Consider the following 27,285-nt stretch of genomic DNA (forward strand, 5'->3'; position numbering starts at 1 on the left):
AAGGTCATAAGGCACCAGTTTGGGAATCACAGAATCATAGAGTTAGAAGGGACCTTCAGGGTCATCTAATCCAACCCCCTGCACTATGCTGGAAATTCACAAGTGCCTCCCCCTACACACACACAGTGACTCTCTGCTCCATGCCCAGAACATGACATGAGAGAGACAGAGAGAGAGAGAGAGACTCCAGGATCCCTGGCAAAACTGGCCTGGAGAAAAATTGCTTCCTGATCCCAAAGTGGTGAGCAACAGAGAGTCTGACCCCTGAATGCAGGAAGTTATCTGCATTTGCGTAAGGATAGAGAACATTCTATGCATGATAGTCAGTGTTGTGATTTTTAAGACTGAGGGACAAACTGTCAGAACCTTCACATATGTTCATTCCCATGCAAAGTATATGGGCAGTGTTTCCCATTCGTAGGGTTGCGACCTGAGGCCACAGAAGCCTCAATACTGGGTCACAAGAAAAGCCAAAGCTAGCCCTGCCCCCAGCAAAGCATGAGCTCTGCTCTGCTTCCTTCCTTCCCTTGTCTCTGTGTTGTGCAGAGAAAAGCTAGCCTTGAAGACTGACACAGGCTGGAAAGCCTGAGCTCTGTTTCGTTTTCTTCCCCCATCTCTGTGTTGTGCAGAGCTGGCCTGCCTCTCCTTCCTTCTCCCCCCCCCCCCAGTGTTTGAGAGAAAAGCTGGAGTTCTCTGGCACTTTAGACGCATGAAGTGTTCTTCAAGGTATGAACTTTCATGTGCCTTGCAATATGTTCTTTTGGGGAGATTTCCCTGGGAGGCCTGGGCGGCAAAGAAGGGGAGGATGTTTTTGTCTGCTGGGTGGGGCATGGAGTGGGCATTCCAGTAGCTATTTTTTTTTAACCAAACGACCCCTGGGCAGAATTATTGCTGGCCGGGGTCATCTGATGGTGAGGAAGGCTTTTTTTTTTCTTTGTCCCCCCTTCTTTCTTTCTTTCCTGCCCTGAAAGTAATGATCTGTCTGTATTCTTGGTGCTGTCGGGGCGGGGGGAGCTACAGTGGGAGGGCTTCTAGTACCCTGGCCCCACTGGTGGACATTCTGGTGCTTTTGGGGCATTGTATAAGAGAATTTTGGACTGGATGGTCCACTGGACTGATCCATCATGGCTCCTCTTATGTTCTTTCTTTCCATGTATTTCCTTTCCTTCCATTTCATTGGGCATTTTCGCACTTACCTTAAGCCGGAGCGACGTCCTCTTTACCGCGCAGCGTCTGCACGGTTTTCGCACTAATTGCTGCGGAGCACCTGGAAGAGCCGCAAAGTCCCGCGGCTTTTGCGGAGCAAATGTAAACCGCCAAAAACCGGTTTACATTTGCTCCGCAAAAGCCGCGGGACTTTGTGGCTTTTCCAGGTGCTCCGCAGCAATTAGTGCGAAAACCGTGCAGACGCTGCGCGGTGAAGAGGGACGTCGCTCCGGCTTAAGGTAAGTGCGAAAACACCCATTCTTTCTTTCCTTCCATTTTTACTGGATGAAACTTTTCTGTTCATCATACTGTTGTTGCAGACATAGGAGCTCTACCAATAAAGAGTTGGCACCCCCAGTTGTAGCCAGCAGGCCTTTCCATGAGATTTCTGTGTGAATGAGTGAAAGTGAGAGTTGTGGGGCAGAAACAGGTTATTGGAGATTACTGCTGTATATCTCAACAGCACTGGAAATGATGGTACTATGAACTTGGCACCATTTTACTGGTCCTGCTTTTAACAGCTGTCTGACACCAAAATTAAACTCCTCCTGTAGATATTAAAAAGGATGAAAGAAGTTCACTGGCTAAATATCTGCACAACAGGTTGCTTTTAAAGGCATGGGAAACACAGCCAGTAAAAAGCTGCAAGCCCCTCATAAATACCCTTTTGGGGATAACTACAGAAAAGCTTGTATGAACTTCATATAACTTGAAATGAATTTATTAATTGCAGTACAATTCTCTGCTACCTTTCACAGCAATTTCCCAGTTGTGGAAATGAAAAATAGCTGTCAAAAAATTTGCTTGAAACCAAGCAAGCTTGGTTGTAGTTTGAGGCAGGGTTCCAGTTGTCAAGTCAACAGATTCAAGAACGAGTCAAAGTTGATACTAAGACCACATTTATTGATAACCGGTACTCTGGCGCAAGCCTCTAGCTTGCTAAGAATGAAACCAATAGATTGATACATGGGTTTTAAGATACACTTCAAAAACATTCCTACGGGGGGGGGGGCGGGGGGGCTTACAGGAGGAAACATTCACACATAACTACTAGATACTTTCTCAGGCGATATCTAGCAAATGCCCTTGAATTGTTATGCAAGGCTTCCTCCCACCTCAGGCCCTGAGAAGGCGCTGATTAGTTCCTTCACACCAGTTACAAACCAAAATAAGAAAAAGGGGGGAGGGGAAGGGAAGTAACTAAGGTAACATTAGCAGCAGTGAATCCATTATGATTTTAGCAGGGCCTATTTCTTAGGCCATGATCCCCCAGTCTTAAGTCATTACTAGTCGATCTTGACACCAGTAGCACCAGCTAAAGGAAGGGCCTCCTAAATGTGTCAGCATATTTTGAGGTAGAGCAGCTGCCAGGGTGCAGTGTGGGTGGTACACAGTGCTGGCATTCCTGATGGCAATAGCAACAGCACTCCCAACTGCATACACTGGCCAGTGCTGTTGAGGAAGAGGTGTGTAGGTAATGCCAATTGAACATGGGTATTAGGAGTGCTTGCAAGCTGGAGAAGAACACACAAATAAGTGCATGTGGGTGTGGAGGTGGAAAGAGAGGACCCTGGGAATGTATGAAAAAGTTGCAGACCACCCACTTTCCACCCCATTTTGGCTCAGCATGAGTTTCAGAGAGATTTTTCTGAAAACGAAGTTACTTCAGAAGAAGAGGCAGGTTTGGGTGAGTGCCCTGGAAGTGACATCACAAGAAGAGGTGGCGTTTTGGTTCAGTGTGCCCCAGAAGGGACATCACTTGGCCCTTGACCTGAAAGTGACACAACAGGAAATGACATAATTCATTTCCCAGCTCTACCTCCAAAGTCTCCTGGCTCCACCCCCAAATTTTAGTGCACCACGAAAAAGTGTAAAAATAACCGGGCCATGGAGGGGAAAGTTTGGAAACTCTGGTATGGGGGTCTATTATTTTTATACACACCAGGGAGGTGAGCTAAACCTTGCTCCCTCTGAACCTTACTCTGCTATCCTCCATTGTCCCATTCTAGCTCAAGCCCCAGAACACATGGGAAGAGCAATATGTTCAAGAATTAATAATGGTGTGGGGAAGAGCTGGAACATGAGTTCCCTCCAACTTGGTTTGGTGCTTCTCACATATGAACACATGAAGCTGCCTTACTGAATCAGGCCTTTTGTAATATCAAGATTGTCTTCTCAGACTGGCAGCAGCTCACCAGGGTCTTAGATAGCAATCTTTAATATCACCTACTAGCTGATCCCTTTAACTGGAGATGCTGGGGATTGAACTTGGAACCTTCTGCATCCCAAGCAGATGCTCTACCACTGAACTACAGCCCCTCTCCTTCTGCAGTAATCTTTGCAGCATGAGAAGAACCAGCACTGCTACAACTACCTTACTACTGGGACAACATGAGCAGTGGCCTAAGTTGGTCACTGCAGAGTAAACCTGATGTGCCTTTCGCATACTTCTGACACACAGCAGAATACACCATTCTGTTTGAACTTAACCAATGTGACCAAGAATGAAACTGCTCAGGCCCCAAAATTAGAAACCAGATGAATCTATTTTGTTCCAGGATGGTGAACTTATACAGAGATGACTTTTTTCCCTGTATGAATTTACAGAGGGAAAATGTATGTACAATTGTACATCATAGTGTGTGGATACCTGTTTTGTCACATGTTGGGAAATTGCAGTCAGTGGCAGCTTTTCGCTACGAACTCATGCTGTGGATACTGTTTCCTTCAATAAAAAGATATCCACGTGTGAAAAACAGCATGCATGAAACATTATTTAAAATTATGCTCCTGGCATATTATAGCCAAATTCATGTTTAGTCACGTCTGGTTTTCACTATGGAAACCTAGGTTCAATTATTAGCTCTTTTACTTTGTCATGTACAAATGCTGATTACCTTTGTGCCTTTCTTTCCTGAGTACTTTCCTGTAGAGCATCAGGATCAGAATTTGCTTTAGCAAGGGTATTTCCACATGTCATTCTCAGAAGCAATGGCACCAGGGCTTTTTTTTCAGGGGGAACACAGTGGAACAGAGGTCCAGAACCTCTTTGTGGAAACAAAATTCTCAAAAAATGTTTAAGAGTTCATGAGGGGCACCCCTATGTTTTCTCCTTCATTTCCCTCATTTCGAGAATTCCAGCATCTCTTTTTCCAGAAAAAAAGCCCTGAATGGCACCATGGAGAAAGGATGTAAAATAGGTAGCATCTTTTTAAATAAGTACTTCCTATAATGGGGATTCAGAGCTATCAGTGCTGCTTCCACCTGATCTAGCTCTCATACTTATTTAACAGTCTATGTGGACTAGCAGTGATTGGCACAGGAACTGACCCCTTAAAGGTGTGGACATTGCACTTGAATGGCAATCTAATTCGGAAGAGTGCAACTAAAAATGAAAAATTTCAAAGTGTCCTGAAAGTGAGAAAAAATTTACATTTAACAGAGGAATGCATCTGAAACAGTATCTCCGTGTTGAATTCCTTGTCACATCACACCATAACACACCATTCTTTACCTCTTGGAATACAACAATCACATCTTCCCATCCCCACAAGTGATCACTAAAAATATGGAGTAAGAAATGTTCTCAACATGATGGTTGTATTTCATGAGGGAACAGTTGCTAAATGTAATAACTATGGATAGCGAATTCATCACACAGATGCGGTTCAAGCATTACCCCTGTGGCAAATGTGCACAACACTTGTTTTGATTTTAATTGGCTTTCAGTGGGCCTAGACTGGAGTAACCCTGCATAGGAAGAAATACTGCTACATGATAAAGAACATCCTTGTCCGTCCTTGTTCTCTTTGGCTTCTTTGCATTCCCAGTGATAGAAAGGGCAAGGCTTCTCAGGAAATTTGTTCTGCTGCACAGCAATTGCTATTAGCAGAAGTTTTCTTTCTGATGGTTCTTTCAGTTTTTCAGGCCAGAAAACTTGATGGCTAAAGACTACCAATGAAGACCCTCTCCATCCTCCCACCCCATCCGTACTCCAAGTACTAATGATTCTGAAAATCAAATAGTTGGAGTTAATTAGTGATGCCGTGTGGTTTGCTGTGTTGATTAGTTATATACACACACCACATGAGTGTTTTTCTTGCATGATTGGGAAACAATGTACTTGACCAAGCCATCATATATTTCACAGAACAAACTTGAGGGGGGGGAGGGGGACAGTAGGGACTATTTCTAACTCTCAAGAAAGCTTATGTTCTCAATAAAACGTGGTTGGCCTTAAAGGTACAACTTGACTCCTGCTTTGTTCAACTGCTTCAGACCAGCACGGCTGCCATCTTGGTCTGAAGCAGTTGAACAAAGCAGGAGTCAAGGTGCACCTTTAAGGCCAACCAAGTTTTATTGAGCTTGTAAGCTTTCGTGTGCTCTCTAAGCACACTTCATCAGATGAGAGGATCAAGTATTGTGGACTAAAATACATGTTTAAGAGTGCAAACTGGCTGTGGTCACATGATAACGCAGTGTGGCTTGTCCATTTGGTCTGGATAGGCATAAAAGGTAATAAAATTCCCTGCCTATTGGTGTTTTTGCAAATCACAGAAGGACATGTATTTCTTAGTTGTAGACTACCTAATTTACTTATCAGCATCAATCTATACATTATAAATATCCTTCTAGTCTGCCATTAAAAAACAAGAATACATAAACGGGTAAGGTATATGTAATGAGATGAATAGCCAATATCCTTTATTTGAGTATGTCAATATAAAACATTATTCTGATACACTGTTATAAGAGAGAAATGCATTGGAATACTGTGGATGTATAGCTATACTCAATGAGAGTAGGTTTAGCATATCTCTCTCTCGGCTTGACTTCGCGAACGAAGATTTAAGAAGGGTGCAGTAGTCCACGTCTGCTGCAGGCTCGCTGGTGGATGACAAGACCAATGTGGGACAGGCAGATCCGGCCACAGTGGCTGCAGGGAAAAGTCTGATTTGGGGTTGGTGCTGTAGCAGTGCGATTCTTCCTCAACCTCCTTTTGTCCTCAAGACCAGCTATGCATGCGTTCTCAAAGGAAGAGACAGCCTGGTGGATGGTGTGCCTCCATGCAGAGCTGATACCGAGTGGGAGACGAGTGCAGCATCATCAGCAAACAGTAGCTCTCAGATAAGTTTTTCCATTGACTTGGAGTGGGCCTTTAGTCGCCTCAGGTTGAACAGGCTGCCATCGGTGCAATAGCGGATGTAGACACCATCGTCTTCATCTAGATCTACTGTGGCTCTTTGAAGCATCATGCTAAAGAAGATCGTAAAGAGAGTTGGTGCGAGAACGCAGCCTTGCTTTACACCTGTCCCTATTGGGAAGGGCTCTGAGAGGTCTTTGCAGTGTCTGACTTGGCCTCGCTGGTCTTCATGTAGCTGGAGGATCATGCTGAGGAACCTTGGGGGACATCCTAAATGTTCCAAGATTTGCCACAGGCCTTTCCTGCTAACGGTATCGAAAGCTTTGATAAGGTCGACAAAAGTCACATATAGACCCTTGTTCTGTTCCCTGCATTTCTCTTGGAGCTGCCTGAGAACAAATACCATGTCGGTGGTGCTCCTGTTAACTCTGAAGCTGCACTGGCTCTCTGGGAGGAGTTCTTCTGCAATGGTGGGCACCAGTCTGTTCAGGAGTATTCTGGCAAGGATTTTGCCTGCGATGGAGAGCAGGGTTATCCCCTGGTAGTTGGAGCAGTCTGACTTTTCCCCTTTGTTCTTGTGTAGAGTGATGATGATTGCATCGCAAAAGTCCTGTGGTAGTTTGCCTTGTTCCCAGCAGGTGACAAGTACTTTGTGAAGTGTGCTATGTAGTACTGTGCCCCCATGCTTCCAGATCTCTGGTGGGATTCCATCAACTCCCGCTGCCTTGCCACTTTTCAGTTGCTTGATGGCTTTAACAGTCTCTTCTAGGGTAGGGATCTCATCCAACTCTGTTTTCACTGGTTGAAGTGGGGTGAGGTGGATTGCTGACTCTTGAACTACGCGGTTGGCACTGAAGAGAACCTGAAAATACTCTGACCACCGGTTCAGTATGGATGCCTTGTCTGTGAGGAGCACTTGGCCGTCTGCACTATGCAAGGGACTCAGAGCCTGAAATGATGGACCATATACTGCCTTCAGGGCTTCGTAGAACCCTCTTAAATCACCAGTGTCTGCACACAGCTGGGTTCTCTCTGCAAGCTTGGTCCACCACTCATTCTGAATGTCTCGAAGCTTGCGCTGGAGGTTGCTACATGCAGCACGAAAGATTGCTTTTTTCCCGGGACAGGAGGGCTGAGCAAGATGTGCTTGGTAGGCAGATCTCTTTTTCGCTAGTAATTCTTGGATCTCTTGATTTTTCTTGTCAAACCAGTCCTTGTTCTTCCTTGTGGAGAACCCGAAGACTTTTTCAGAGATCAACAGGATGGTAGTTTTTAGGTGTTCCCAGAGTGCTTCTGGAGAAGGGTCTGTGGGGCAACTGGGGTCCTCAATTCTTGACTGGAGTTTTGCCTGGAAGGCAGCTTTAACTTCGGCTGACTGAAGGCTGCCAACCTGAAGCTTCCTCCGAGGGATACCTCCTCTCCTGGGTGTGGGTTTAAAGTGAAGACAGAGATTGCAGCATACAAGATGATGATCCGTATGACATTCCGCACTGGGCATTACTCGGGTGTGTAAGACATCTCAAAGGTCTCTCTGGCGCACCAGAATGTAGTCGATAAGGTGCCAGTGCTTGGACCGTGGGTGCATCCAGGTTGTCTTCAGGCTGTTCTTCTGCTGATAGTGTTGGTGATGGTGAGCTGGTGCTCCGTGCAGAATTCTAGCAGGAGGCGCCCGTTATCATTGCAGTTGCCAATTCCGTGTTTGCCAAGTACTCCTTTCCAAGCTTCCGAGTCTTTACCTATTCTGGCATTGAAGTCACCAAGGATGATCACCTTGTCCTCTGTAGGGGTCTTCCGTACGAGGTTGCGTAGATCAGCATAGAACTTGTTCTTTTCTGCAGGATCTGCTTGAAGGGTTGGGGCATACACACTGAAGAGTGTTGCATGCTGCTTGTTTTGAAGTGGGAGGTGCATGGACATGATGCGATCTGAGTGACCCGTTGGCAGGTTTTCAAGTTTGGAGGCAATGGAGTTCCTGACCATGAAGCCAACGCCAGAAAGGCGGCTTTCAGCCTTTGACTTACCCGACCAGTAGAGGGTATAGCCAGCACCGTGTTCTCGAAGACTACCTTCCTCAGGGAAACGGACCTCACTGAGAGCTGCTATGTCAATATTCAACCTGAGAAGTTCGTGGGCAACTAGAGCAGAGCGACGTTCAGGTCGACCACTGTCTACTGTGTCAAGCATGGTTCTGATGTTCCAACACGCAAGCTTTAGTCTTTGCACACTTTGTGAGGCAGGTGCATGCCTTTTTTTTGTTGTTATTTTTTGACCGCAAGTAAGGATGCCCGTTGACCGCGGCTAGCCAACTGGGGGGGGGGGGACGAGCTTTGTTTAGGCCACCTTTTCTAGGCCCCTCTCCGTGCGGAGAAAGCAGTGCTGTCCCTAGATAAGGCTGCTTGGTCGTTCAGGGTGCTGCCGAAAAATGCTTTCGTCTCCGGGTCAGCATCAGGTGACCAATACCCTGAACCGCCTACATGCAGGATCGGGACTGCGGCTTCCAGTGGCATCTTCCACCTGCCGTTTCGCCTTTTGCCCATTGCTGCAGGACTTGGTGTGTTGTGGGTTGTGGATGTGGATATGCCCTTCAGGCCTGCGCAGAGGAATTTTTAGGTGAAGCACAGTGTGCGCGGTACTGGCTCTACCCTTTCACCTTGGGGTCATCTGCCATGGCCCAGTAAGCCGGGACGCCGGCAGCGAGTCCTCCAGGTGGTAGGTGTTACATTAACGAGCTCTATCTGCCCGGGTTTGATGTTAGAGTTTTCCTTCTCTTGGCTGACGAGGTTGGTGAGCCCAGCCTGCCCATCCGGTTATACCGCTGGACATTTGGTCGCACCATGATGTGGCAAACTCTGTGAGAAACGGGGGGGACCAGCGGGAAGGTGTTGCCACGGATGCAGTAATGCAGGAGAGGCCATTACAGTGACCATCTGCCAGGCATAGCCGGACAGTGACCACGCGACGTTCACTACACCGGGAAAGGAGAGGCTATGTATTGTGCATACACTTTCCCTGGGGGGGCAGGATACCCAAGAGGGAGCCCACTCCCCCTGCCCCCGTTTAGCATATATAATGAGATAAAAAACCCAATATCCCTGTTCAGTCCTGGGGAGGTGTTTGTTCCAAGTTTCATAATAATTTGTAATTCAGCAATTTCTCTCTCCATTCTGTTCTTAAAGTTTCTTTGCAGTAAAACAGCTAACTCTCAAGGTTTGTCTGAGATGAATTGCCACTGGTTCTTACCAGAGTATTCTGCTTCAGCGGGGAGGGCAGGATATAAATAAAAAAAAGAGTATTCAAACTTAACTTCCCATGCATCACCTGGATGATCCATGCTAGAACAACTTACCTGCTAGGAATCCTTTTACAGGATCCTTTTACAGAGCAATTTCTCCCTTCTCAGTTGACCTATTAAAAGCCAACAGAAGAAACCCCCAGATTGCCTAGGGTTGTGAGGGGCCTATAGAAGAGCGTCTCTAGTACTATCTACAGTATAGTACAGTATTTTTCTCTGTTGTTTAAGCAGAGAAAAAAATGTAGATCAGTCATTTATAATTCAAGTAAGCACTTTTCAGCATGCAAATTTTTCAATATAAAATTTTCAGTATAAATCTGACAAAAATAAGTGCCTCTAAACCTCATGAAAATGTTCTTAGGTCAAAGCTATGGGGGAATCCCCCCCCCCATGTAATCTGCTGCATACAATAAAAAAAATCCCACAAGGGCTAGGTGAAGCCTGTACTGAATGCTGTGATCTGCCAATGTCTGTTCTCCATTTTCCAGTTTTCTTAGAGCCAAACTAGGTGTTACAGCACCCATGGGTCTTACAGCTTAGTCAAATTGCACCACATGCCTGATTGGGATTGGGCCTTTGCAGAATTTTTAAATGGTCAAGTTCAGCTCTAAAATTGTGTTGGCATTCACAGGCATTCATCTGGCTCCCTGGTGGCCTTCCCTTTCTCTTCCCTCCCAGCCCCTGTTGCCTCACCTTGGAAGTCAGGTTATTAGTCACCATTGCTGCCAGGGGAGCAGACCCAGGCCAAGCAGCAGCAGTGGCAGAGAAAGTTGGTGGCAGGAAGAGTGGGAGGAGCACTGCACGGGCCAAGAGGATGGAGCGTGCCCCGGCGTGGCTGAGATGCCTCCTTCCCTTCCCTTCCCTCACTGAGCAAAGTGAGTCGTGGCTCCTGGGGCGTCCTGCTGGCTATGGGGACCTGGAGGTGGCAGCAGTTCCCAGGGCATCTTGCTGGACATAGGCTGCCAAGAGCAAGTAAAAATGTTTTCTGCACACAGCACTTTTTAGTTTGGGGGAGAAATTTAAAATCTCCAATGTATTTTTTGTTAAGTTTTAAGATTTTTCTGGGACTCCCCAGGTGTGCAGAAAATTTCTTTTCCCTCTCTATGCTCCCAATCCATGGATTTAGGTATCTGCACAGAAGGGCCATGTTGGGAATTAGATATATAGATATACTAGTAATAAGGCCCGTTGTGAAGAAGAAGAAGAAGAAGAAGAAGAAGAAGAAGAAGAAGAAGAGGAAGAAGAGGAAGAAGAAGAAGAAGAAGAAGAAGAAGAAGAAGAAGAAGAAGAAGAAGAAGAAGAAGAAGAAGAAGAAGACGACGAAGACGAAGACGAAGACGACGAAGAAGAAGAAGATGATGATATTGGATTTATATCCCGCCCTCCACTCCGAAGAGTCTCAGAGCGGCTCACACTCTCCTTCACCTTCCTCCCCCACAACAGACACCCTGTGAGGTGGGTGGGGCTGGAGAGGGCTCTCACAGCAGCTGCCCTTTCAAGGACAACCTCTGCCAGAGCTGACCCAAGGCCATTCCAGCAGGTGCAAGTGGAGGAGTGGGGAATCAAGCCCGGTTCTCCCAGATAAGAGACCGCACACTTAACCACTACACCAAACTGGCTCTAGAAAGAGGCTCTGGGTGAGTGCCCCCCATCCTTGCTGTCTTCCACCCATCCAAGTGAAGGCATGCATTTCCCCCACACACACCTGAAGGGGAGCTGATGTCTGTCATCTGGAGAGCAGTTATAATTCTGAATGATCTCCAGCCCTCACCTGGAGATTGGCAACAGTGGTTCCTCAGGCGGAAATCTGTCTGAGGTCTCATCCCTCCTCAAACCCCACACCTTAAATCTCCAGGAATTTCCTAAGCTGGAGTTGGCAACTATATTTCCTTCTCTTTATCTGTCCCTCTTTCAGCTTTCCATTGTTTCCCCCCTCCCTGCAGTTTCTACATAGGAAAAGGACAAACTCTCTTCACATTGTGGGGGAGACCAAAGCAGTTGATATTTCCCCACTTTGATCTCTCCCCACTTTGATCTTCATACCCCTGTAAGGTTATGCTGAAAGTCTGTGACTGGCCCAAAATCACTGAGTCAGCTTCCACAGCAAAAACCTGGGTCTGGCAGATGCCACTCTGAAGCCCCCCTCCCCCCAACCTTTGCTTTCACTCACCTCCTCACCAGTGTTCCCTCTAAGCTGCAGAGGGAGAGCCAGTTTGGTGTAGTGGTTAAGTGCGTGGGCTCTTATCTGGGAGAACCGAGTTTGATTCCCCACTCCTCCACTTGCAGCTGCTGGAATCTCCTTGGGTTAGCCATAGCTCTCACAAGAGTTGTCCTTAAAAGGGCAGCTTCTGTGAAAGTTCTCTCAGCCCCACCCACCTCACAGGGTGTCTATTCTGGGGGAAAAAGATAAAGGAGATTGTAAGCCTCTCTTAGTCTCTGATTCAAAGAGAAGGGCGGTGTCAGAACTTGTAACTTCACTAAGCCCTGTTAGCATAACTGACTCCATGCTGTAACCAAAGACTAACCCAAGGTGCTTCGCGCTAGGCCACTAACACAGACTCATGTGCATTTCAAACAAACTGTGATCACTGAAGGATGGCAGATAACCCCTGGTCAACATCTGCAGGTGGCCTTTGAAGCCAAGCCGAACAGGCCTTCACAGCGGGATGCTATCCTCCCTCCTGATAACAATCCCTGGGAAGGAGACAGTCGTCTCCAAACCGTGTGAAAGATGGTTTTATTATTGCTTCTAGTATTGCTACAACAACCGCATAAAACTGTAACAAATGCCAGGCTTGGCATCAGTGTTATCTTGTACCTCTACCTCTGTAGTTCTCAATAAAGCCTATACTTTTGTAACGAGTTTGGGCCTCGATTGAAGTTTCTCCAGTTCTGACATTATAACACTGATCCCTTTGTTTTGGGACTTATCTGAACTGGCAACCTGGCTGGATGGCAGCAAAGGCTCCAGATGACGGAGAGCCCACTACTCCAATAGAGGACAGACCCTTGGAGCCCGGGGTGAACGCGGTGAGACGCAAGATCCGAGACCCGGCTCCTTTCTCCACGGATGTCTTCCCCTCGCGGAGCTGGAGCCTGCGAAAGTCCACCAAGTTAATGGACGAGGCGGAAGAGAGATACAAGGCGCTCGCCGGCGGAGCGGAAGAAGACGACTGGGATGGCGACGGGGACGAGTACCGAGACCCCGGGATAGGGGACCCCGCGCAAGCGCTCCGCAATGAGTTGTCCCAGTGGGTGAGAGAAATCCACGACCAGGTCCACGAGACCCGCATCATGCTGGCCCAAGAGATGCAGCTGCAATTGGGGGCGCTTCGCGACCAGATCCGCGCCCTGCAGGCGGCCTTCCCGGCAGGCCCGGCTGGACCCCCAGGGGGGGGGTGCACCCGGGGCAGGCGCCGGGGCAGGCGCCCCAGGGGTCCCTGCAGCACCAGCTGATGGGAGGCAGCCGGGGGGACCCCCCGGCGCAGGAGGGGGAGCCCCGATCGGACCGCCCGCGCCCCCAGGCCCCACCGGCACCGGCCGCTCCCGTGGCCCCAGCCACACCGGAGGTGCCGGTTCCGCCCAAACCACCACCGGTGCCACCGCCAGCGCCACCCCCCGCCGTGCCCGGGGGGGGAGACGGCGGGAGACCACGCGAGCTGCAGATAATGTTCGATGGTGATGGGGACGAAGTAGAGTACTTCACCCTCCAGTGCAACAGTTTTTTCACGCACTGGGGAGCCGGCTACCCAACGGAGGCCAGCCGAGTGGATCACGTAGCATCCCGACTGAAGGGGGCCGCCAGGAGATGGTACGTAGGGCTGTACACCGGACGGAAGCCCGAGCTGGCGACAGTGGCGGAATTCCTCCAGGCGATGCTGCGACAGTACGGGGACCCTCTCCGAGAGGAGAAGGCCACCGAGGCCCTCCAACGGATCGAATAGGGGAACCGCACGACACGCGAGTACGCCACCGAGTTCATGACCCACTGCGCCGTGGTGAGGGGTTGTAGCGAGCTGATGAAGTGCGCGGCGTTCAAGAACGGGTTGAACGCGAACATACTCGACCGGTGCTACCATCAGGGGAGACCCGATACCCTGGTAGGATGGATCCAGCTGGCGGGCGAAGTAGAGACGAACCTGCAGCACGTCGGGATGCGCTGGCAACAGCAACTGGGGAAGAGGGCGGGAAAAGCGACCCCCACAGCACCCAAAACCGAGGCCAAAAAGCCGCTAGCGACCCCCACACCCACCGGGGGCGGCCGGAGGTGCTTCAGGTGCGGGGACCTGGGGCACCTGGCCGCCAACTGCCCAGTGAGAGCGCCCGCGGCCACCCCTCCGCCCAAATCATCCACCGGCACCCTGAAGAAATGAGGGGGCCGTGCCAAGGAGCCCAGTCGGGGGGCCGTAGCCACATCCATGGCGATTGACGAGGAAACTATAACCATCGGCGAATCGAGCGAGGAGTCGTGGGAACCCGAGTCGACGGGAAATGACAGCAACCTGCTTTAATAGGTGCCGCAAAGCTGGTCCACGAAACGCCGGCACCGATGACGGTGAGAATTACTGGGGAACTTTTGTTTATGGCAGTGACCCTATTAAACCCCCACTTGAAACGCTTTATGCATGCCCGCGCACTAATTGATTCGGGGTGCACAAGGGACATTATGACCCCGCGCCTAGTAGAGGCCCTGGGGCTAACCAAATCCCCCCTACCCCGACCCACCCAATTCGAACAGATGGATGGGTCAACGATGAAAGGGGAGCCCTGCACCGGAGAAACGCAAGCGGTGCCAATGGGGACCGAGGACCACTGGGGGATAGAAGTGTTCGTAGTGGCCCCCTCGTCCTCGTTCGACCTAGTGGTGGGGGCGGGATGGTTAGCGAGGCACCAGCCAGACATACGGTGGGAAGCCCAAATAGTACGCTTCCCAGAATGGAGGTGCGAACACCATTACTGGCGAGCGGAGTGGGGGCCCAATGCTCCGCCGCAAAACGAGCGGCTCTGCTTGACCGTAGAGAAAGTGAGATAGATCCCCAAGGAGTATCGGGATTTGAAAGGGGCTTTTAGTGAACGGGAAGCGGACGAGCTCCCCCCCCCCACCGCCCCACCGATTGTGCCATCGATCTGATACCGGGGCAAGAGCTGCCAAAAGCGAAACTGTACTCAATGGGCTGGGCGGAGAAGGAGGAGCTTAGAAAGTTCATAGACAAAAACTTGAAGCGGGGTTTCATCCGACCCGCCACAGCCCCCCACGTAGCCCCCGTGTTGTTTCGCAAGAAAAAGGATGGAAGTTTGAGACTTTGCACAGATTTTCGCGGGATAAACAGGATTTTAATGTCCAATGCCTACCCGATCCCGCTGATAAAAGACTTACTAAGTACTGTGGCCGAGGGCAGGGTGTTCACAAAACTCAACCTGCGCGACGCGTACTTCCGGGTCCGCATAAAGGAGGGGGACGAGTGGAAAACGGCGTTTAACACGCCGATGGGACAGTTCGAATATCTGGTGATGCCGTTCGGACTGCAAGGGGCACCGGGGGTGTTTATGAACTTTATCAATGAGGTCCTCCGGGAGTATCTGTCCAAGGGGGTGGTGGTGTACCTGGATGACATCATTATTTACTCGAAAGACCTTGAGTCGCATGTGCCCCTGGTGCGAAAAGTGTTGACCACCCTGTATCAAAATAAGTTGTATGCCAAACTGACCAAATGTGAGTTCCACAAGACGGAACTAGACTACCTGGGGTTTAGAGTGTCCGCGGAGGGATTAGCAATGGACCCCGCGAAAATCCAGGCAGTCTTAGACTGGGAGCCCCCCAGAACCCGACGGCAGCTACAATCATTCCTCGGGTTCGCAAATTTCTACTGCGGGTTCATCAAGGGGTTCGCCCAGGTCATGCTGCCCCTCACTGAGCTCCTCAAGACCAAAGGGAAGGGGGAGGAGGCGAAAAAACCCGGGGCGCGCTTGGCCTGGTCGCCTGAATGCCAGCGCGCCTTTGATGAGCTGAAGAGACTGTTCATGAGCGAGCCGGTCCTGGCCCACCCCAACGAGCTAAAACCTTTTGTTGTGCAATGCGACGCCTCCGACGTCGCGGTGGGGGCCATACTCATGCAGAAAGACGACAAGGGGGGGCTCCGGCGATGTGCATACATCTCCCACAAATTCTCCCATGAGCAAAGGAACTGGTCGGTCTGGGACAAAGAGGCATTCGTAGTCACGTTCGCCTTAAAAACATGGCGGTCCTGGCTGGAGGGAGCGCGAGTCCCATTCGAAATTTGGACAGACCACAAAAACTTGGAAGCCCTAACGGGCCGGTGGAAAATGACCGCGAAGCAGATCCGGTGGGCGGGGTTTTTCGCCAAATTTGACTTTGTGCTAAAGCACATCCCCAGCACCAAGAATTTCTTGGCTGACGCGCTCTCGTGCATGCCCCAACATGACAGCCAGAGGGAGGAAGTGATAGACTCACTCGTTCCCCCCTCGGCGGTGGCAGGGGGGGTCACCACCCAATCCGGGAAGCAAACTGGGGTCCCAGAGCCCAAGGAAAGGGAACGGTTCGTGGCCGAGACGGAAGCGGAGGGGGGGAATAGGCCCGAAGGTGTAGAGAAAGGGGAGGGGGGACTCTGGTACTATAAGGGAAAGATCTACATGCCGAAAGGCCTCCGAAGGGATGTACTGTCACAGTGCCACTCCAGCCGCCTGGCGGGGCATTTCGGCTATGTAAAAACGCTGAACTTACTGTGTAGACAATTCTGGTGGCCTCAACTAAAAAGGGATGTGTCGGAGTTCGTCAGCTCCTGCCCCACATGCATCATGGCAAAACGGAGGGGGGGGGAAATGCCAGGTCACCTGGTCCCACTGCCCACAGCAAGCCGACCCTGGGCGGTAGTCTCCATGGACTTTATAGTCGAACTACCCCCCTCTCAAGGGAAAACGGTAATTCTGGTGGTCGTAGACACGTTCTCCAAACAGGCTCACTTCATTCCCTGCAAGAAATTGCCCACCGCCAAAAAGTTGGCACAGCTTTTCTTCAATCACGTGGTCCGCCTCCACTCGTTCCCCGACAAGGTCATTAGCGACCGCGGGCCACAGTTTGTTGCCAACTTCTGGCGGGAGTTTTGCAGAATCGCTGGCATAGAGCAGGGGCTTAGCTCCGCCTACCACCCCCAGATGGACGGACAGATGGAGAGGGTGAACGGTCTTTTAGAACAATACCTCCGCTGTTACATTAATTACCAACAGTCCAACTGGGTGGAGCTCTTAGCCTTCGCCGAATATGGGTACAATAACAGCTTACACAGCTCCACCAAAACATCCCCGTTCCAGATTGTGAATGGTTATGAGGGGAGGCCCTTCCCGCATCTCCCCCTCCCGGCAGGGTCACCGGAGCCAACTTCCTGTCAGCAGTGGTGGGAGGGGGTACGGAAGGGCTGGAAAGTGATTCAAGACAATTTGGAGGAGGCCAAAGCAGAGTACAAGCGACGATTTGACAGGAAGCACTCCCCCCAGTGGGAATTCAAGGAAGGGGAAAATGTATTTTTGTCCACCAAGAACCTCCCTCTTCCCCAGACCTGTCGCAAGCTAGCCTACAAGTATCTAGGGCCATTCAAAATAAAGAGAGTGATAAACAAAGTGACCGTGGAGCTGGAATTGCCCAAGCTGCTTAGTAAGATTCACCCTGTTTTTCATTGCAGCCTTCTTCGCAAAGATCCTGGAGCTACATCCTGGCACCCTCGCCCTCCAGAGCCACCTCCTACTCGAGTGAAGGGCCAGAGCCACCATGAGGTGCAGGAGATTCTAGACTCCATGGTCAGGCGAGGGGTACTGTACTACCTAATCCGATGGAAGTATTTTCTCCCGAGTTGTGACGAGTGGGTCAGAGCTAGCGATGTCTCAGCTCCACAACTGTTAAAGAAATTCCACCTACTGCACCCACACAAGCCCGGGGCGAAGCCTTAGGGGGGGCAGTATGTCAGAACTTGTAACTTCACTAAGCCCTGTTAGCATAACTGACTCCATGCTGTAACCAAAGACTAACCCAAGGTGCTTCGCGCTAGGCCACTAACACAGACTCATGTGCATTTCAAACAAACTGTGATCACTGAAGGATGGCAGATAACCCCTGGTCAACATCTGCAGGTGGCCTTTGAAGCCAAGCCGAACAGGCCTTCACAGCGGGACGCTATCCTCCCTCCTGATAACAATCCCTGGGAAGGAGACAGTCGTCTCCAAACCGTGTGAAAGATGGTTTTATTATTGCTTCTAGTATTGCTACAACAACCGCATAAAACTGTAACAAATGCCAGGCTTGGCATCAGTGTTATCTTGTACCTCTACCTCTGTAGTTCTCAATAAAGCCTATACTTTTGTAACGAGTTTGGGCCTCGATTGAAGTTTCTCCAGTTCTGACAGGCGGGGTATAAATCTGCAATTCTTCTTCTTGTAAGCAAAAATTCTACTTTGTGAGCTACTGGCATTAAAGTTGTGAGCTACTGCATAAATTATTGTGCTCTGGGGCCATTTTTCCTGAGCAAACACAAAAGGTGTGAGCTGGAAGTTAAAAATCTGTGAGCTAGCTCATACTAACTCAGCTTAGAGGGAACACTGCTCCTCACCCACCCTGCAGCTGAATCAGACACCGGCTTTCCATTCCACCACCACCCTGCATAAGTTTGTATGTGTGTGTGTGTCCCTGTGTCTGTGGTGGCTCAAAGCCCTGAAAAAGGTCCAGAATGCAAAGGAGGAGGAACAATGGAGGGGGGCAGGGGGAGCATGATGACAGTCACAGAAGACACTGAAGCACATCATTCCTTTTGTTTGCAGGGCATTGTTGCCACCTTTTCCTGTCATATCCAGCCTTGTGGAGTTTAGCATCAGTGTGAGCTTGTGGCTTTTTTTTTCTTGGCCTGGCATGGTTGACCTTGAGTATGCACCTCAAGGCAGGTATTTTCTGTAGGGGATTTTATCTGATTTCAGTTTTCCATCTTCTCCCCCCTCTCTACAGCATCTACCTAGTAAAAGTACAGTCTTTCTCTACAATGGGGACAAAAGCAGGAAGCAAGCAACCCTCACCTGGAGATTGGCAACAATGGTTCTTCAGGCAGAAATGGCTAATTTTGAGAGCAGATTCTATGCCATGGTACCTGTCTGAGGTCCCATCCTTTCTCAAACTCACCCTCTCCAGGTCCCACCCACCAAATCTCCAGGAATTTCCCAACCTGGAATTGGGAACCGCTAATTCACATTGGCTGTCATAGAGGGACAGCTGCTGAACAGGAGCAAGCAGCAGGGACTAGTTAAGTCATTTCAGCCGGGTGTCATCAAGTCACCCAGAGGGTGCTGCCAGGCCTAGGATAGCCAACCTCCAGATGGAGCCTAAAGATCTCCTGGGATCAGAACTGAATTCCAGACAACAGATTTCTCTCCCCATCCTGGAGAAAATAACTGTGGACTGTATGCAATTCTATTCGTCTGAGGCCTCACCCTTTACTGAGAAAAGCAGCCTGGGTTGCCTAGCAACAGCCTCTGGCTATCACTCCCCAGAGGGAAAATAAGTGGGACCTTGCCTCCCTGGCTATTTGTATGGCCTTTGGAGGCTGCATGTGCTGGTAGGCCTTTTGTGAGGCCACAGTAGCTCTGCAGTCCTTTCTAAGACTGGTTATCAGAGAGGACACAGAGAAGAGTTGGCTATCTCTGAGGTAAGACTGTTAACATTCCTGGACCTGAGTAGGTGGGGGCTGAAGAACATGTCTCTCACAGTTGACTGCTCCACCGTTTGCTTTGCAGCAGCATTGTTTGTGTGTAGGGTTGCCAAGTCCAACCCCAGAAATATCTGGGGGCTTTGGGGATGGAGCCAGGAGACTTTGAGGGTGGAGCCAGGAGACACTGGGGTGGAGCTAGGGGGGAGGGGGGGAAATGGCGCCGGGGAGCGTGGCGAGCCGCCCCATCTCGGAGCTGGCAACGCTGCTGCGCAGCTGCTGCCTATTCTCCCCTCGCCGTGGCTGCTCCTCCGAGATGGGCTCAGTCTGAGCCCATCTCGGAGGAGCAGCCACAGTGAGAGGAGAAGACGTGGTAGTGGCGCGGTGGCCTCGCCCGCTCCGCCTCTGGTGTGAAATCGGAGGGGGGGTGGAGGCGGGCCGGGGGCGTGGCGAGCCGCGAGTCCAGGTCCTAAAAGGGCCCGGATTCATGGCTCGCCATGCTCCTGGCCTGCCTCCTCCCTTCCCTTCTCTGGCTTTGCCTGCGCTGCTGCCGCCTCTTGGCTGCTCCTCCAAGATGGGCTCAGCCTGGGCCCATCTCAGAGGAGCAGCTGCGGTGGGTGGGGAGGGGGTGGCAGCGGCGCAGCAGCCTCGCCCGCTCCGGGATGGGTCGGCTCGCCATGCTCCCCGGCGCCATTTCCCCCCTCCCCCCACTTCCGTTTTTGGGGGAGCAGGGGAAGAGGGTGGAAATCCTGGGATCCCCCACCAGGGCGGGAGGGTTGGGAAGCCTATTTGTATGTGGGGCTGGGGGGGAGACAGATTGTCCAGACTTCTTATAACAGGCCCTAAGGAAAGGCAGTAGTCATTACTTAAGGCTCCAGGAGAACCTCTCAGCAGACAATTGTCTCACTCAGAGGTCAGTGGCCTTCTGATGGGGTTCTGGCCTAATAGGGCCAGCAGTAGGCGAGTCACAGAGAGGCTACCCAATGACAGCGGGGAGTGGTGACAGAGTGCAAGGTCACTCCTGTGGTAGCCACAACTTCCAATAAAAAATGAGGATCGAGCCAACAAATTCAGCTTTTATTATATCTACGATAGTGCGACCAACGCTCTCTCTAAGCTGTGAAGTCTTGTGAATAAAAATTCTACTTTGTGAGCTACTGGCATTAAAGTTGTGAGCTACTGCATAAATTAGTTTGCTCTGGGGCCATTATTATTATTACTATTATTTGCACTAGGACAAAAATGTGTGAGCCAGAGGTTAGAAAACTGCGCTAGGTCACACTAACTCAGCTTAGAGGGAACACTGAGTGCAACTGGGTAAAACAATTAAGATACACATATACCAACCCATAATTCAGAGAGGAAGAATATATATGTTCAGAAAGCACAGGAAGTTACATTCCTCAGATAATTTTAGTTAAGAGAAGGGGTGTGATTTCTGCCAGTCTCCCACCACACCCCCTTTCACTATACATCTCTAACTCCCCCATTGTACTGATTCTGGAGAATCCTGGTCCCCCAAGAGCAATATTTCAGGGATCATTTGAGACTGCAGCCAGAAAATAAGGCAAGGAAGTCTTATTCTGCTATCTCTTCCACCAACAGAAATTTACCCTGGAATCCAAGCCACAGAACTCAATCCTACTGGCTTTTTGCTTGCACAAAAGGAGGAATTTCATTTCTGCAGCCCTATCCTTCCTGATTGGTCCCCACAATCCCTGGCATAGCCTTTTCAGTATTAAAAGTATTTGCATCAGTGGAAAAGCTGGTAGGATCCTACTCATATAAATTGGTACCAATTAAAAAATGAACAAAAGTGAAATTATCAGGCTGAATTCTTAGAAAGGCTGGTACATGATTTTTTCAGCTGTATAAGGGTGTGTGTTTATTACATTTACACCCAACCTTTCTTCTTTCATGAACTCAAAATGGTATATAGAGGGGTTCCCAAGAAGACTCCCAGATCTGCTGGATTGTGTGCCTTCAGATCATACTCTGGGATCCATTCCCCAACCTCCAGTAAATTATACTCATCTTTTGATTTGGTGATAGAATATGAGTAGTGGTGAAGTGCACCACAATGGTATAAAGGCACTGACCCTTACCTTTCAATGAAATTATGGAGAATGCCATGGTTATTTTCACCTGGGTTAACTGGTTAAAGATGTCCCTCTGAGAAGGTTCCAAGATATCCTTAAAGAAAGTAGCCATCGATCTGTCTTAATAATACACAGGCTGCTGCACAGTAAAACACAATAAATCTACTGCTCACTCTGTCTTCCTCTCCCTCACAAAAACATGGGAGGCTGGGGCAGCATGCAAAGAGATTCATGTGTGCCTGCTAGTAAACATTGTTGCTATAGAGTTGCTGTGTTATAGCTACACGCAAAGAAATACAGATTCACAATTAACTTGGTTAGGTTCAGAGACCATCCAAACTTTTACAGCACAGTCCACATAAAAAGTCTGCCATGAAAACGTTGTGAAAGCAATGTCACCCCAGAGTCGGAAACGACTGGTGCTTTGTCTTCCTTTCCTTCCACATATCACAAAGTACTGTGGTATGTCAAGCCTCTTTTCTATGAAGGTAGGCTGAGAATGATGAAGTCACTGTGTAAAAAGCCATGATTGCTGGGTGAATGTGTACCCACACCATAATCACTGAACAAACAGCCCTTCTTTAGGCTGACTGGGTTATTCTTCCCGTAACCTCTACACTCTTGCCAGAGTGGGGTTTTTTAAATTAAATTCAGGGTTGATTGAATTAACATCAAGCCATTGTTTAGTGGATAAGGGGAAGGGGGAGAACAAATAGTCTTGGATTTGGTTAACACTGAGAGTGCCAGCATCAGGCTGAGGATCCCACTGATCGGGGGTAGAGGGAGGTATGGCAATTGGAGAAGATATTGGAATGGAAGGAGACAGAAATATGGTTATGCTTGGTCCCTTTCATCCCATCCTGAGACATGTTGATGAGAGGTTGCTAGAATATATTGTGTAGCACAAGATGTGGACTTGGCATGCCTGGCCGAGACATGGATGAGGGAGAATGAAACAGTTGCCTTAAAAGAACTGATCCCACCAGGTTTCTTGGTCCTCCATCAATCTTGAACTGAGGGGAGTGGGGGAAGAAGGGTAGCAATACTCAAAACCCAAGAGGGTTTTTTCCTCCAGGCACTCCCTGTCCCAAAGATCACCGGCATTGACTGCGTGGGCCAAGCTGGGATTCTGAGGAGAGTTTGTCTATCTGTTGGGTGCACCATCCACCTAGTACTCCAGCAGACAGTTTACCAAGCCTGCTTGAAGTGGTAGCAGACTAGGCCATGAGTTCCCAAGACTGGGGATTTCAACATCCATGCCAATGCTATCTCTTTGCTGGCATTGGACCTAGTGTCCTCCAGGACAGCATTGGGACTCTCCCAGATTGTATCAGGTCCCACACACCAAGCAGGCCACTCACTGGATTTGATCTTTGGCATGGGGATTGATATGGATCTGATGGTTAATGCTGAAATGCTATGGTCAGATCACTTTGCCCTGAAGGCCTGATTGAGTGTCTCAGCACCACCACCCCATGTCTAGGTGGTCAGTGGTTTTATGCTCATGTACCCAATTGGGTTCTACAACACTCTGCACAATCTGATACTGCCCAGTGATTCATTAGATGTGCTGATAGAGGACTAGAATTCCTGTTTCTCTAAAGCCATAGATGAAATCACTCATTGACATCTTCTGTACTCCCAACATGTATTACCCCCCTGGTATACTATGGAACTCAGTTTAGTAGAGTGAGTTTGCCATCATACACATGATGAAGCTGCAAGAAAATCTTATAGGATGTTTATGGCACCTTCTGTCGGGGGAAATGGTTCAGAGAAAAGAATAAACCTCCTTTGCTCTAGTACCTCACCCCCAATCCAATTCAAGCCTTCCTGGAATCATAGCGTTGGAAAGGACCTCCAGGATCATCTAGTCTAACCCCCTGCACAATGCACGAAATTCACAAATACCTCTCATCACACACGCCCCCCAGTGACAGCTGCTCCATGTTCAGAAGATGACATCGTCATCATCACCACCACCACCATCATTATCACCGCTTTTGAACCTACAGCCACTTTTGAGCTTAAGAAAACAGTAGGAGTCCAGTAGCACCTTAAAGACTAACAAAACATTTGTGGTAGGGTATGAACTCTTGTGTGTCACTGCTCACTTTTTCTGAGCTTAAATCACACATCAGGTACCTCCAGTGGTATGTGTAGATTGATCCAATCCTTCAGTCCTCTGTCCACATTTGTTTATTGTATTTCATCCCTTTTCTCAGCCAGAATTGACTTCTAAAGTAGCTCACAGATATTTTAAAAAGCAAATAACATTCAAATGTAATATGAATGTTCTTTGGGAGAGGATTCTCAGGTGAGCTGGATACCAGCATAATAAAAGGCTATTTGCCTGCCTCTTGCCTTCTGTCTCTTGGTCTCATTGATATCAAAGACTGGGTGGATGAAGGGCAGGCTTGCCCACACTTCTGCCTTCTTTGATGCCCCCTTTGATGGTCACTGGGCTAAAGGGAGGGGATCCTCATCTCGAGCTGGATACCTAAATGTTTCCTGTCCTCCCTCTGATCCCAGGATCTGGTATGAATGATTTCCCTGCCTGCTTTTTAGCATATTACTGCACAGGAAAACTACCACTGCTACCAGTTGCTGCCAGAGGACTTGCAACATTTCACTTGCACTTACAATTATTATCTGGAATCAAAACATGTATTGCACGATACCTGGAACTGATTAAGTTCTCCTCTTCATCCCCAAATGCCAAGAACATCAATTGGAAACTAAATTTCCGCTTGGAGGAAGTTGTCCATGTGCTATTGCAGCAGTGAGCTGTTAGCCCCAACTAAGGTGTAAGCAGTTCTCTTGCGCAAAGGGATCCAGGCAGTGATACTCATCCAGCTGTTGTTCCTTGCTCTTTGAGTGTCCCCTGTTGTGAATCATTGTGGCATCCTGTTATATTTCTCTAGCAAGAAACTGAGCTCATTGCTAGGAGCTGGGATTGTGACATAGATGACAGAGTAATCCAGTTTGTTACTCTGTTTTAAGGGACTTACATCACATGGCCCTGATAGCTATTGTAGACTTTAAGCCTTGCTTGGATCATTTGGGCAATTAATTAGCCTAAGTGTCAAGTCGGCTGGATTCAATAACGAGTCTTTGGTTAAAACAAAGTTGCTAGTTTATTGAAAGCAGAACTGAAGACCATGATAGAGATTGAAGGACTGAAGTACATAGACATTAACCAAGCATTTATGGTATAGATCAAAGGATTCCTACAGGCGGGGCACTCTATGCAGTATATTTTCGCACTAGGATGTTACTCCCTCATTCCCAAGCCGAGGCCTTGGCACTTCGCACTCCCACAGACACCCGGCCTGAGAAGGCTCCACAATCTTGTTCACATATCAGCATTTCAAAGCAGGCTACACAACAAAGGCATAACTACGAGGAGGGGGGGGGGAGAGGAAAGTTAGCTAGCAGCATTCGGTGTTCAGTGTGAGCTACCCAGACTCCTTTAGTTCAGAACCAGAGTCAGAAAATAAATTGATCAAAATACAGCAGACTTGACATACTGCCCCCCCCCTAAGCCCCTGCTACGGCGTGGGCTTGAGCAAGGGTTTGTTTATGCTTATGGTTCAGCATCTCGGGGCCCGAGAGGCTCCGGCACTCCCCAGTGGCAGGAAGGGATGATTCTTGAGGGTGCCAACCGGACGGTTCCGGACTTCGACGGAGCAGGGTGCAATGAAACAAGGGCAGGAGGCAAGTCCAATTCTACAGTCACTGGGTTAATTACTCGCTTGATCTTGAAAGGCCCCAAGAATTTAAAAGATAGTTTCCTAGAGGGCTGGACGAGGGTAGATTTTTCGTTGACAGGAACACTGAGTCCCCAACCTTTAGTTCCCAAACTGGCACATGAGACTTGTTGTATTGCCTCTTGTAAGCCTCTTTGGCTGTTTTTAAGTTCTCTTGGATGGATGGCCAGCATTGGCTGGGTCCCTGCCACCATTGCTCGAAGGCAGAACCTGTGCCCGGGTCTCCCCCCCCCCCCCCCGGCAGCATCAGGATCGGTTTTCCCTCATACCCAAACACTGTCAAAAAGGGGGAAGCCTTGGTGGAGCTGTGGGCACTGTTGTTATAGGCATACTCTGCAAAGGGGAGGAGGTCTACCCAGTCGGACTGGCGTTGGCTCACAAAGCACCGCAAGTATTGTTCCAGCACCCCGTTCACTCTCTCTGTCTGTCCGTCCGTCTGGGGGTGGTACGCTGAGCTCAACCCCTGCTCCATCCCTAACAATTTGCAGAACTCCCGCCAGAAGGTGGCAACGAACTGAGGCCCACGGTCACTAATGACTTTGTTGGGGATTGAGTGGTGTTTGGCCACGTGGTCAAAAAATAGGGTCGCCAGTTTCTTAGCTGTGGGTAATTGGGCACAGGGGATGAAATGGGCTTGTTTTGAAAACGTGTCCACCACCACCCAAATGACTGTTTTCCCCCTCGACGAAGGGAGTTCTACTATGAAATCCATGGACACAATGGACCAGGGGCGTTTGGCTGTTTCTAGTGGCAGCAAGAGACCCGGGGGCTTCCCTCCCCTCTTCTTTGCCATTATGCACACCGGGCAACCGGTCACAAATTCTGACACGTCCTTTCGCAGAGACGGCCGCCAAAACTGCCGGTTCACTAAGTGCAAGGTTTTTACATAGCCAAAGTGACCGGCCAGCTTGGACGAATGGCACAGTTGCAAGATTTCCCTTCTCAGTGACATCGGTACGTAGAGTTTCTCCCCCTTGTACCACAACCCGTCCTTTCCCTTCTGCACCCCTTCGGGCCGCCCACCTCCCTCCCTCTCGGTCTCCAAGGCGATGCGCTCGTGGCTGAGCCCGTCTAGCTCCCTCCTTTTCTGTGAGCGGGTGGTGACCATGGCCGCCACTTGTGTGGGGGAAATTAGCGAGTCAACCACCTCTTCCCTCTGACTCTCGTGTTGCGGGAGCCTGGATAGGGTGTCGGCTAAGAAATTCCGGGTCCCCGGGATGTGTTTTAGGGTGAAATCGAACTTTGAAAAGAATCCTGCCCACCGGATTTGCTTTTCACTTAATTTCCTCTTCCCGGTGAGGGCTTCGAGATTTTTGTGATCAGTCCAGATCTCGAATGGCACCTTAGCTCCCTCCAACCACGATCTCCAGGTTTTTAGCGCAAACATGACTGCGAAAGCCTCCTTGTCCCACACTGACCAATTTCTCTGCTCGTCAGAGAACTTCCGCGAGATGTAGGCACAGGGCCGTAGCTTCCCCTCCCCATCCCTCTGCATGAGAATGGCTCCTACGGCGACGTCGGAAGCGTCGCATTGGACCATGAAGCCCTTTTGCTCATCTGGGTGGCTCAGGACTGGCTCGCTAGTGAACAGTTGCTTGAGCCTGTCGAAAGCTGCCTGGCAAGCGGGCGTCCAGTTGAGCTTGGCCCCGGGGCGTTTCGCGTCCTCCCCCTTCCCCTTTGTCTTGAGGAGGTCAGTCAGGGGTAGGGCGATCTGGGCGAACCCCTCAATGAATCCTCTGTAAAAATTGGAGAATCCGAGAAATGATTGGAGCTGTCTACGTGTCCTCGGGGGAGCCCACTCTAAGACCCCCTGGACTTTCGCAGGGTCCATGGCTAGTCCGTTCCTTGACACTCGGAATCTGAGGTAGTCCAATTCAGTGCGGTGAAATTCACATTTAGACAGTTTGGCATACACCTGGTGCTCTGGCAGGGTGGTCAGCACCTCCCTCACCAATTTTACATGGGACTGCTCATCCTGCGAGTAAATAATGATGTCATCCAGGTACACCACCACCCCCTTGTACAGAAATTTTCTCAACACATCATTTATAAAGTTCATGAATACCCCAGGCGC

General features: G+C 49.6%; 1 protein-coding gene across 1 annotated transcript in view; it reads right to left on the bottom strand.

The window, feature by feature from the left end:
• Positions 1 to 21,609, bottom strand: part of LOC132581504 (CMT1A duplicated region transcript 4 protein homolog) — a 127,752-nt gene extending 106,143 nt beyond the window's left edge. Inside the window, exon 1 of the mRNA XM_060252765.1 lies at positions 21,448 to 21,609. Within this exon, the coding sequence (XP_060108748.1) occupies positions 21,448 to 21,553 (106 nt within the window). The 5' untranslated portion in view covers positions 21,554 to 21,609. The remainder of the gene's footprint in view (positions 1 to 21,447) is intronic.
• Between the last annotated feature and the right edge of the window lie 5,676 nt (positions 21,610 to 27,285).

The sequence above is a fragment of the Heteronotia binoei genome, chromosome 13 (genome assembly GCF_032191835.1).
Source record: "Heteronotia binoei isolate CCM8104 ecotype False Entrance Well chromosome 13, APGP_CSIRO_Hbin_v1, whole genome shotgun sequence".
NCBI lineage: Eukaryota > Metazoa > Chordata > Lepidosauria > Squamata > Gekkonidae > Heteronotia > Heteronotia binoei.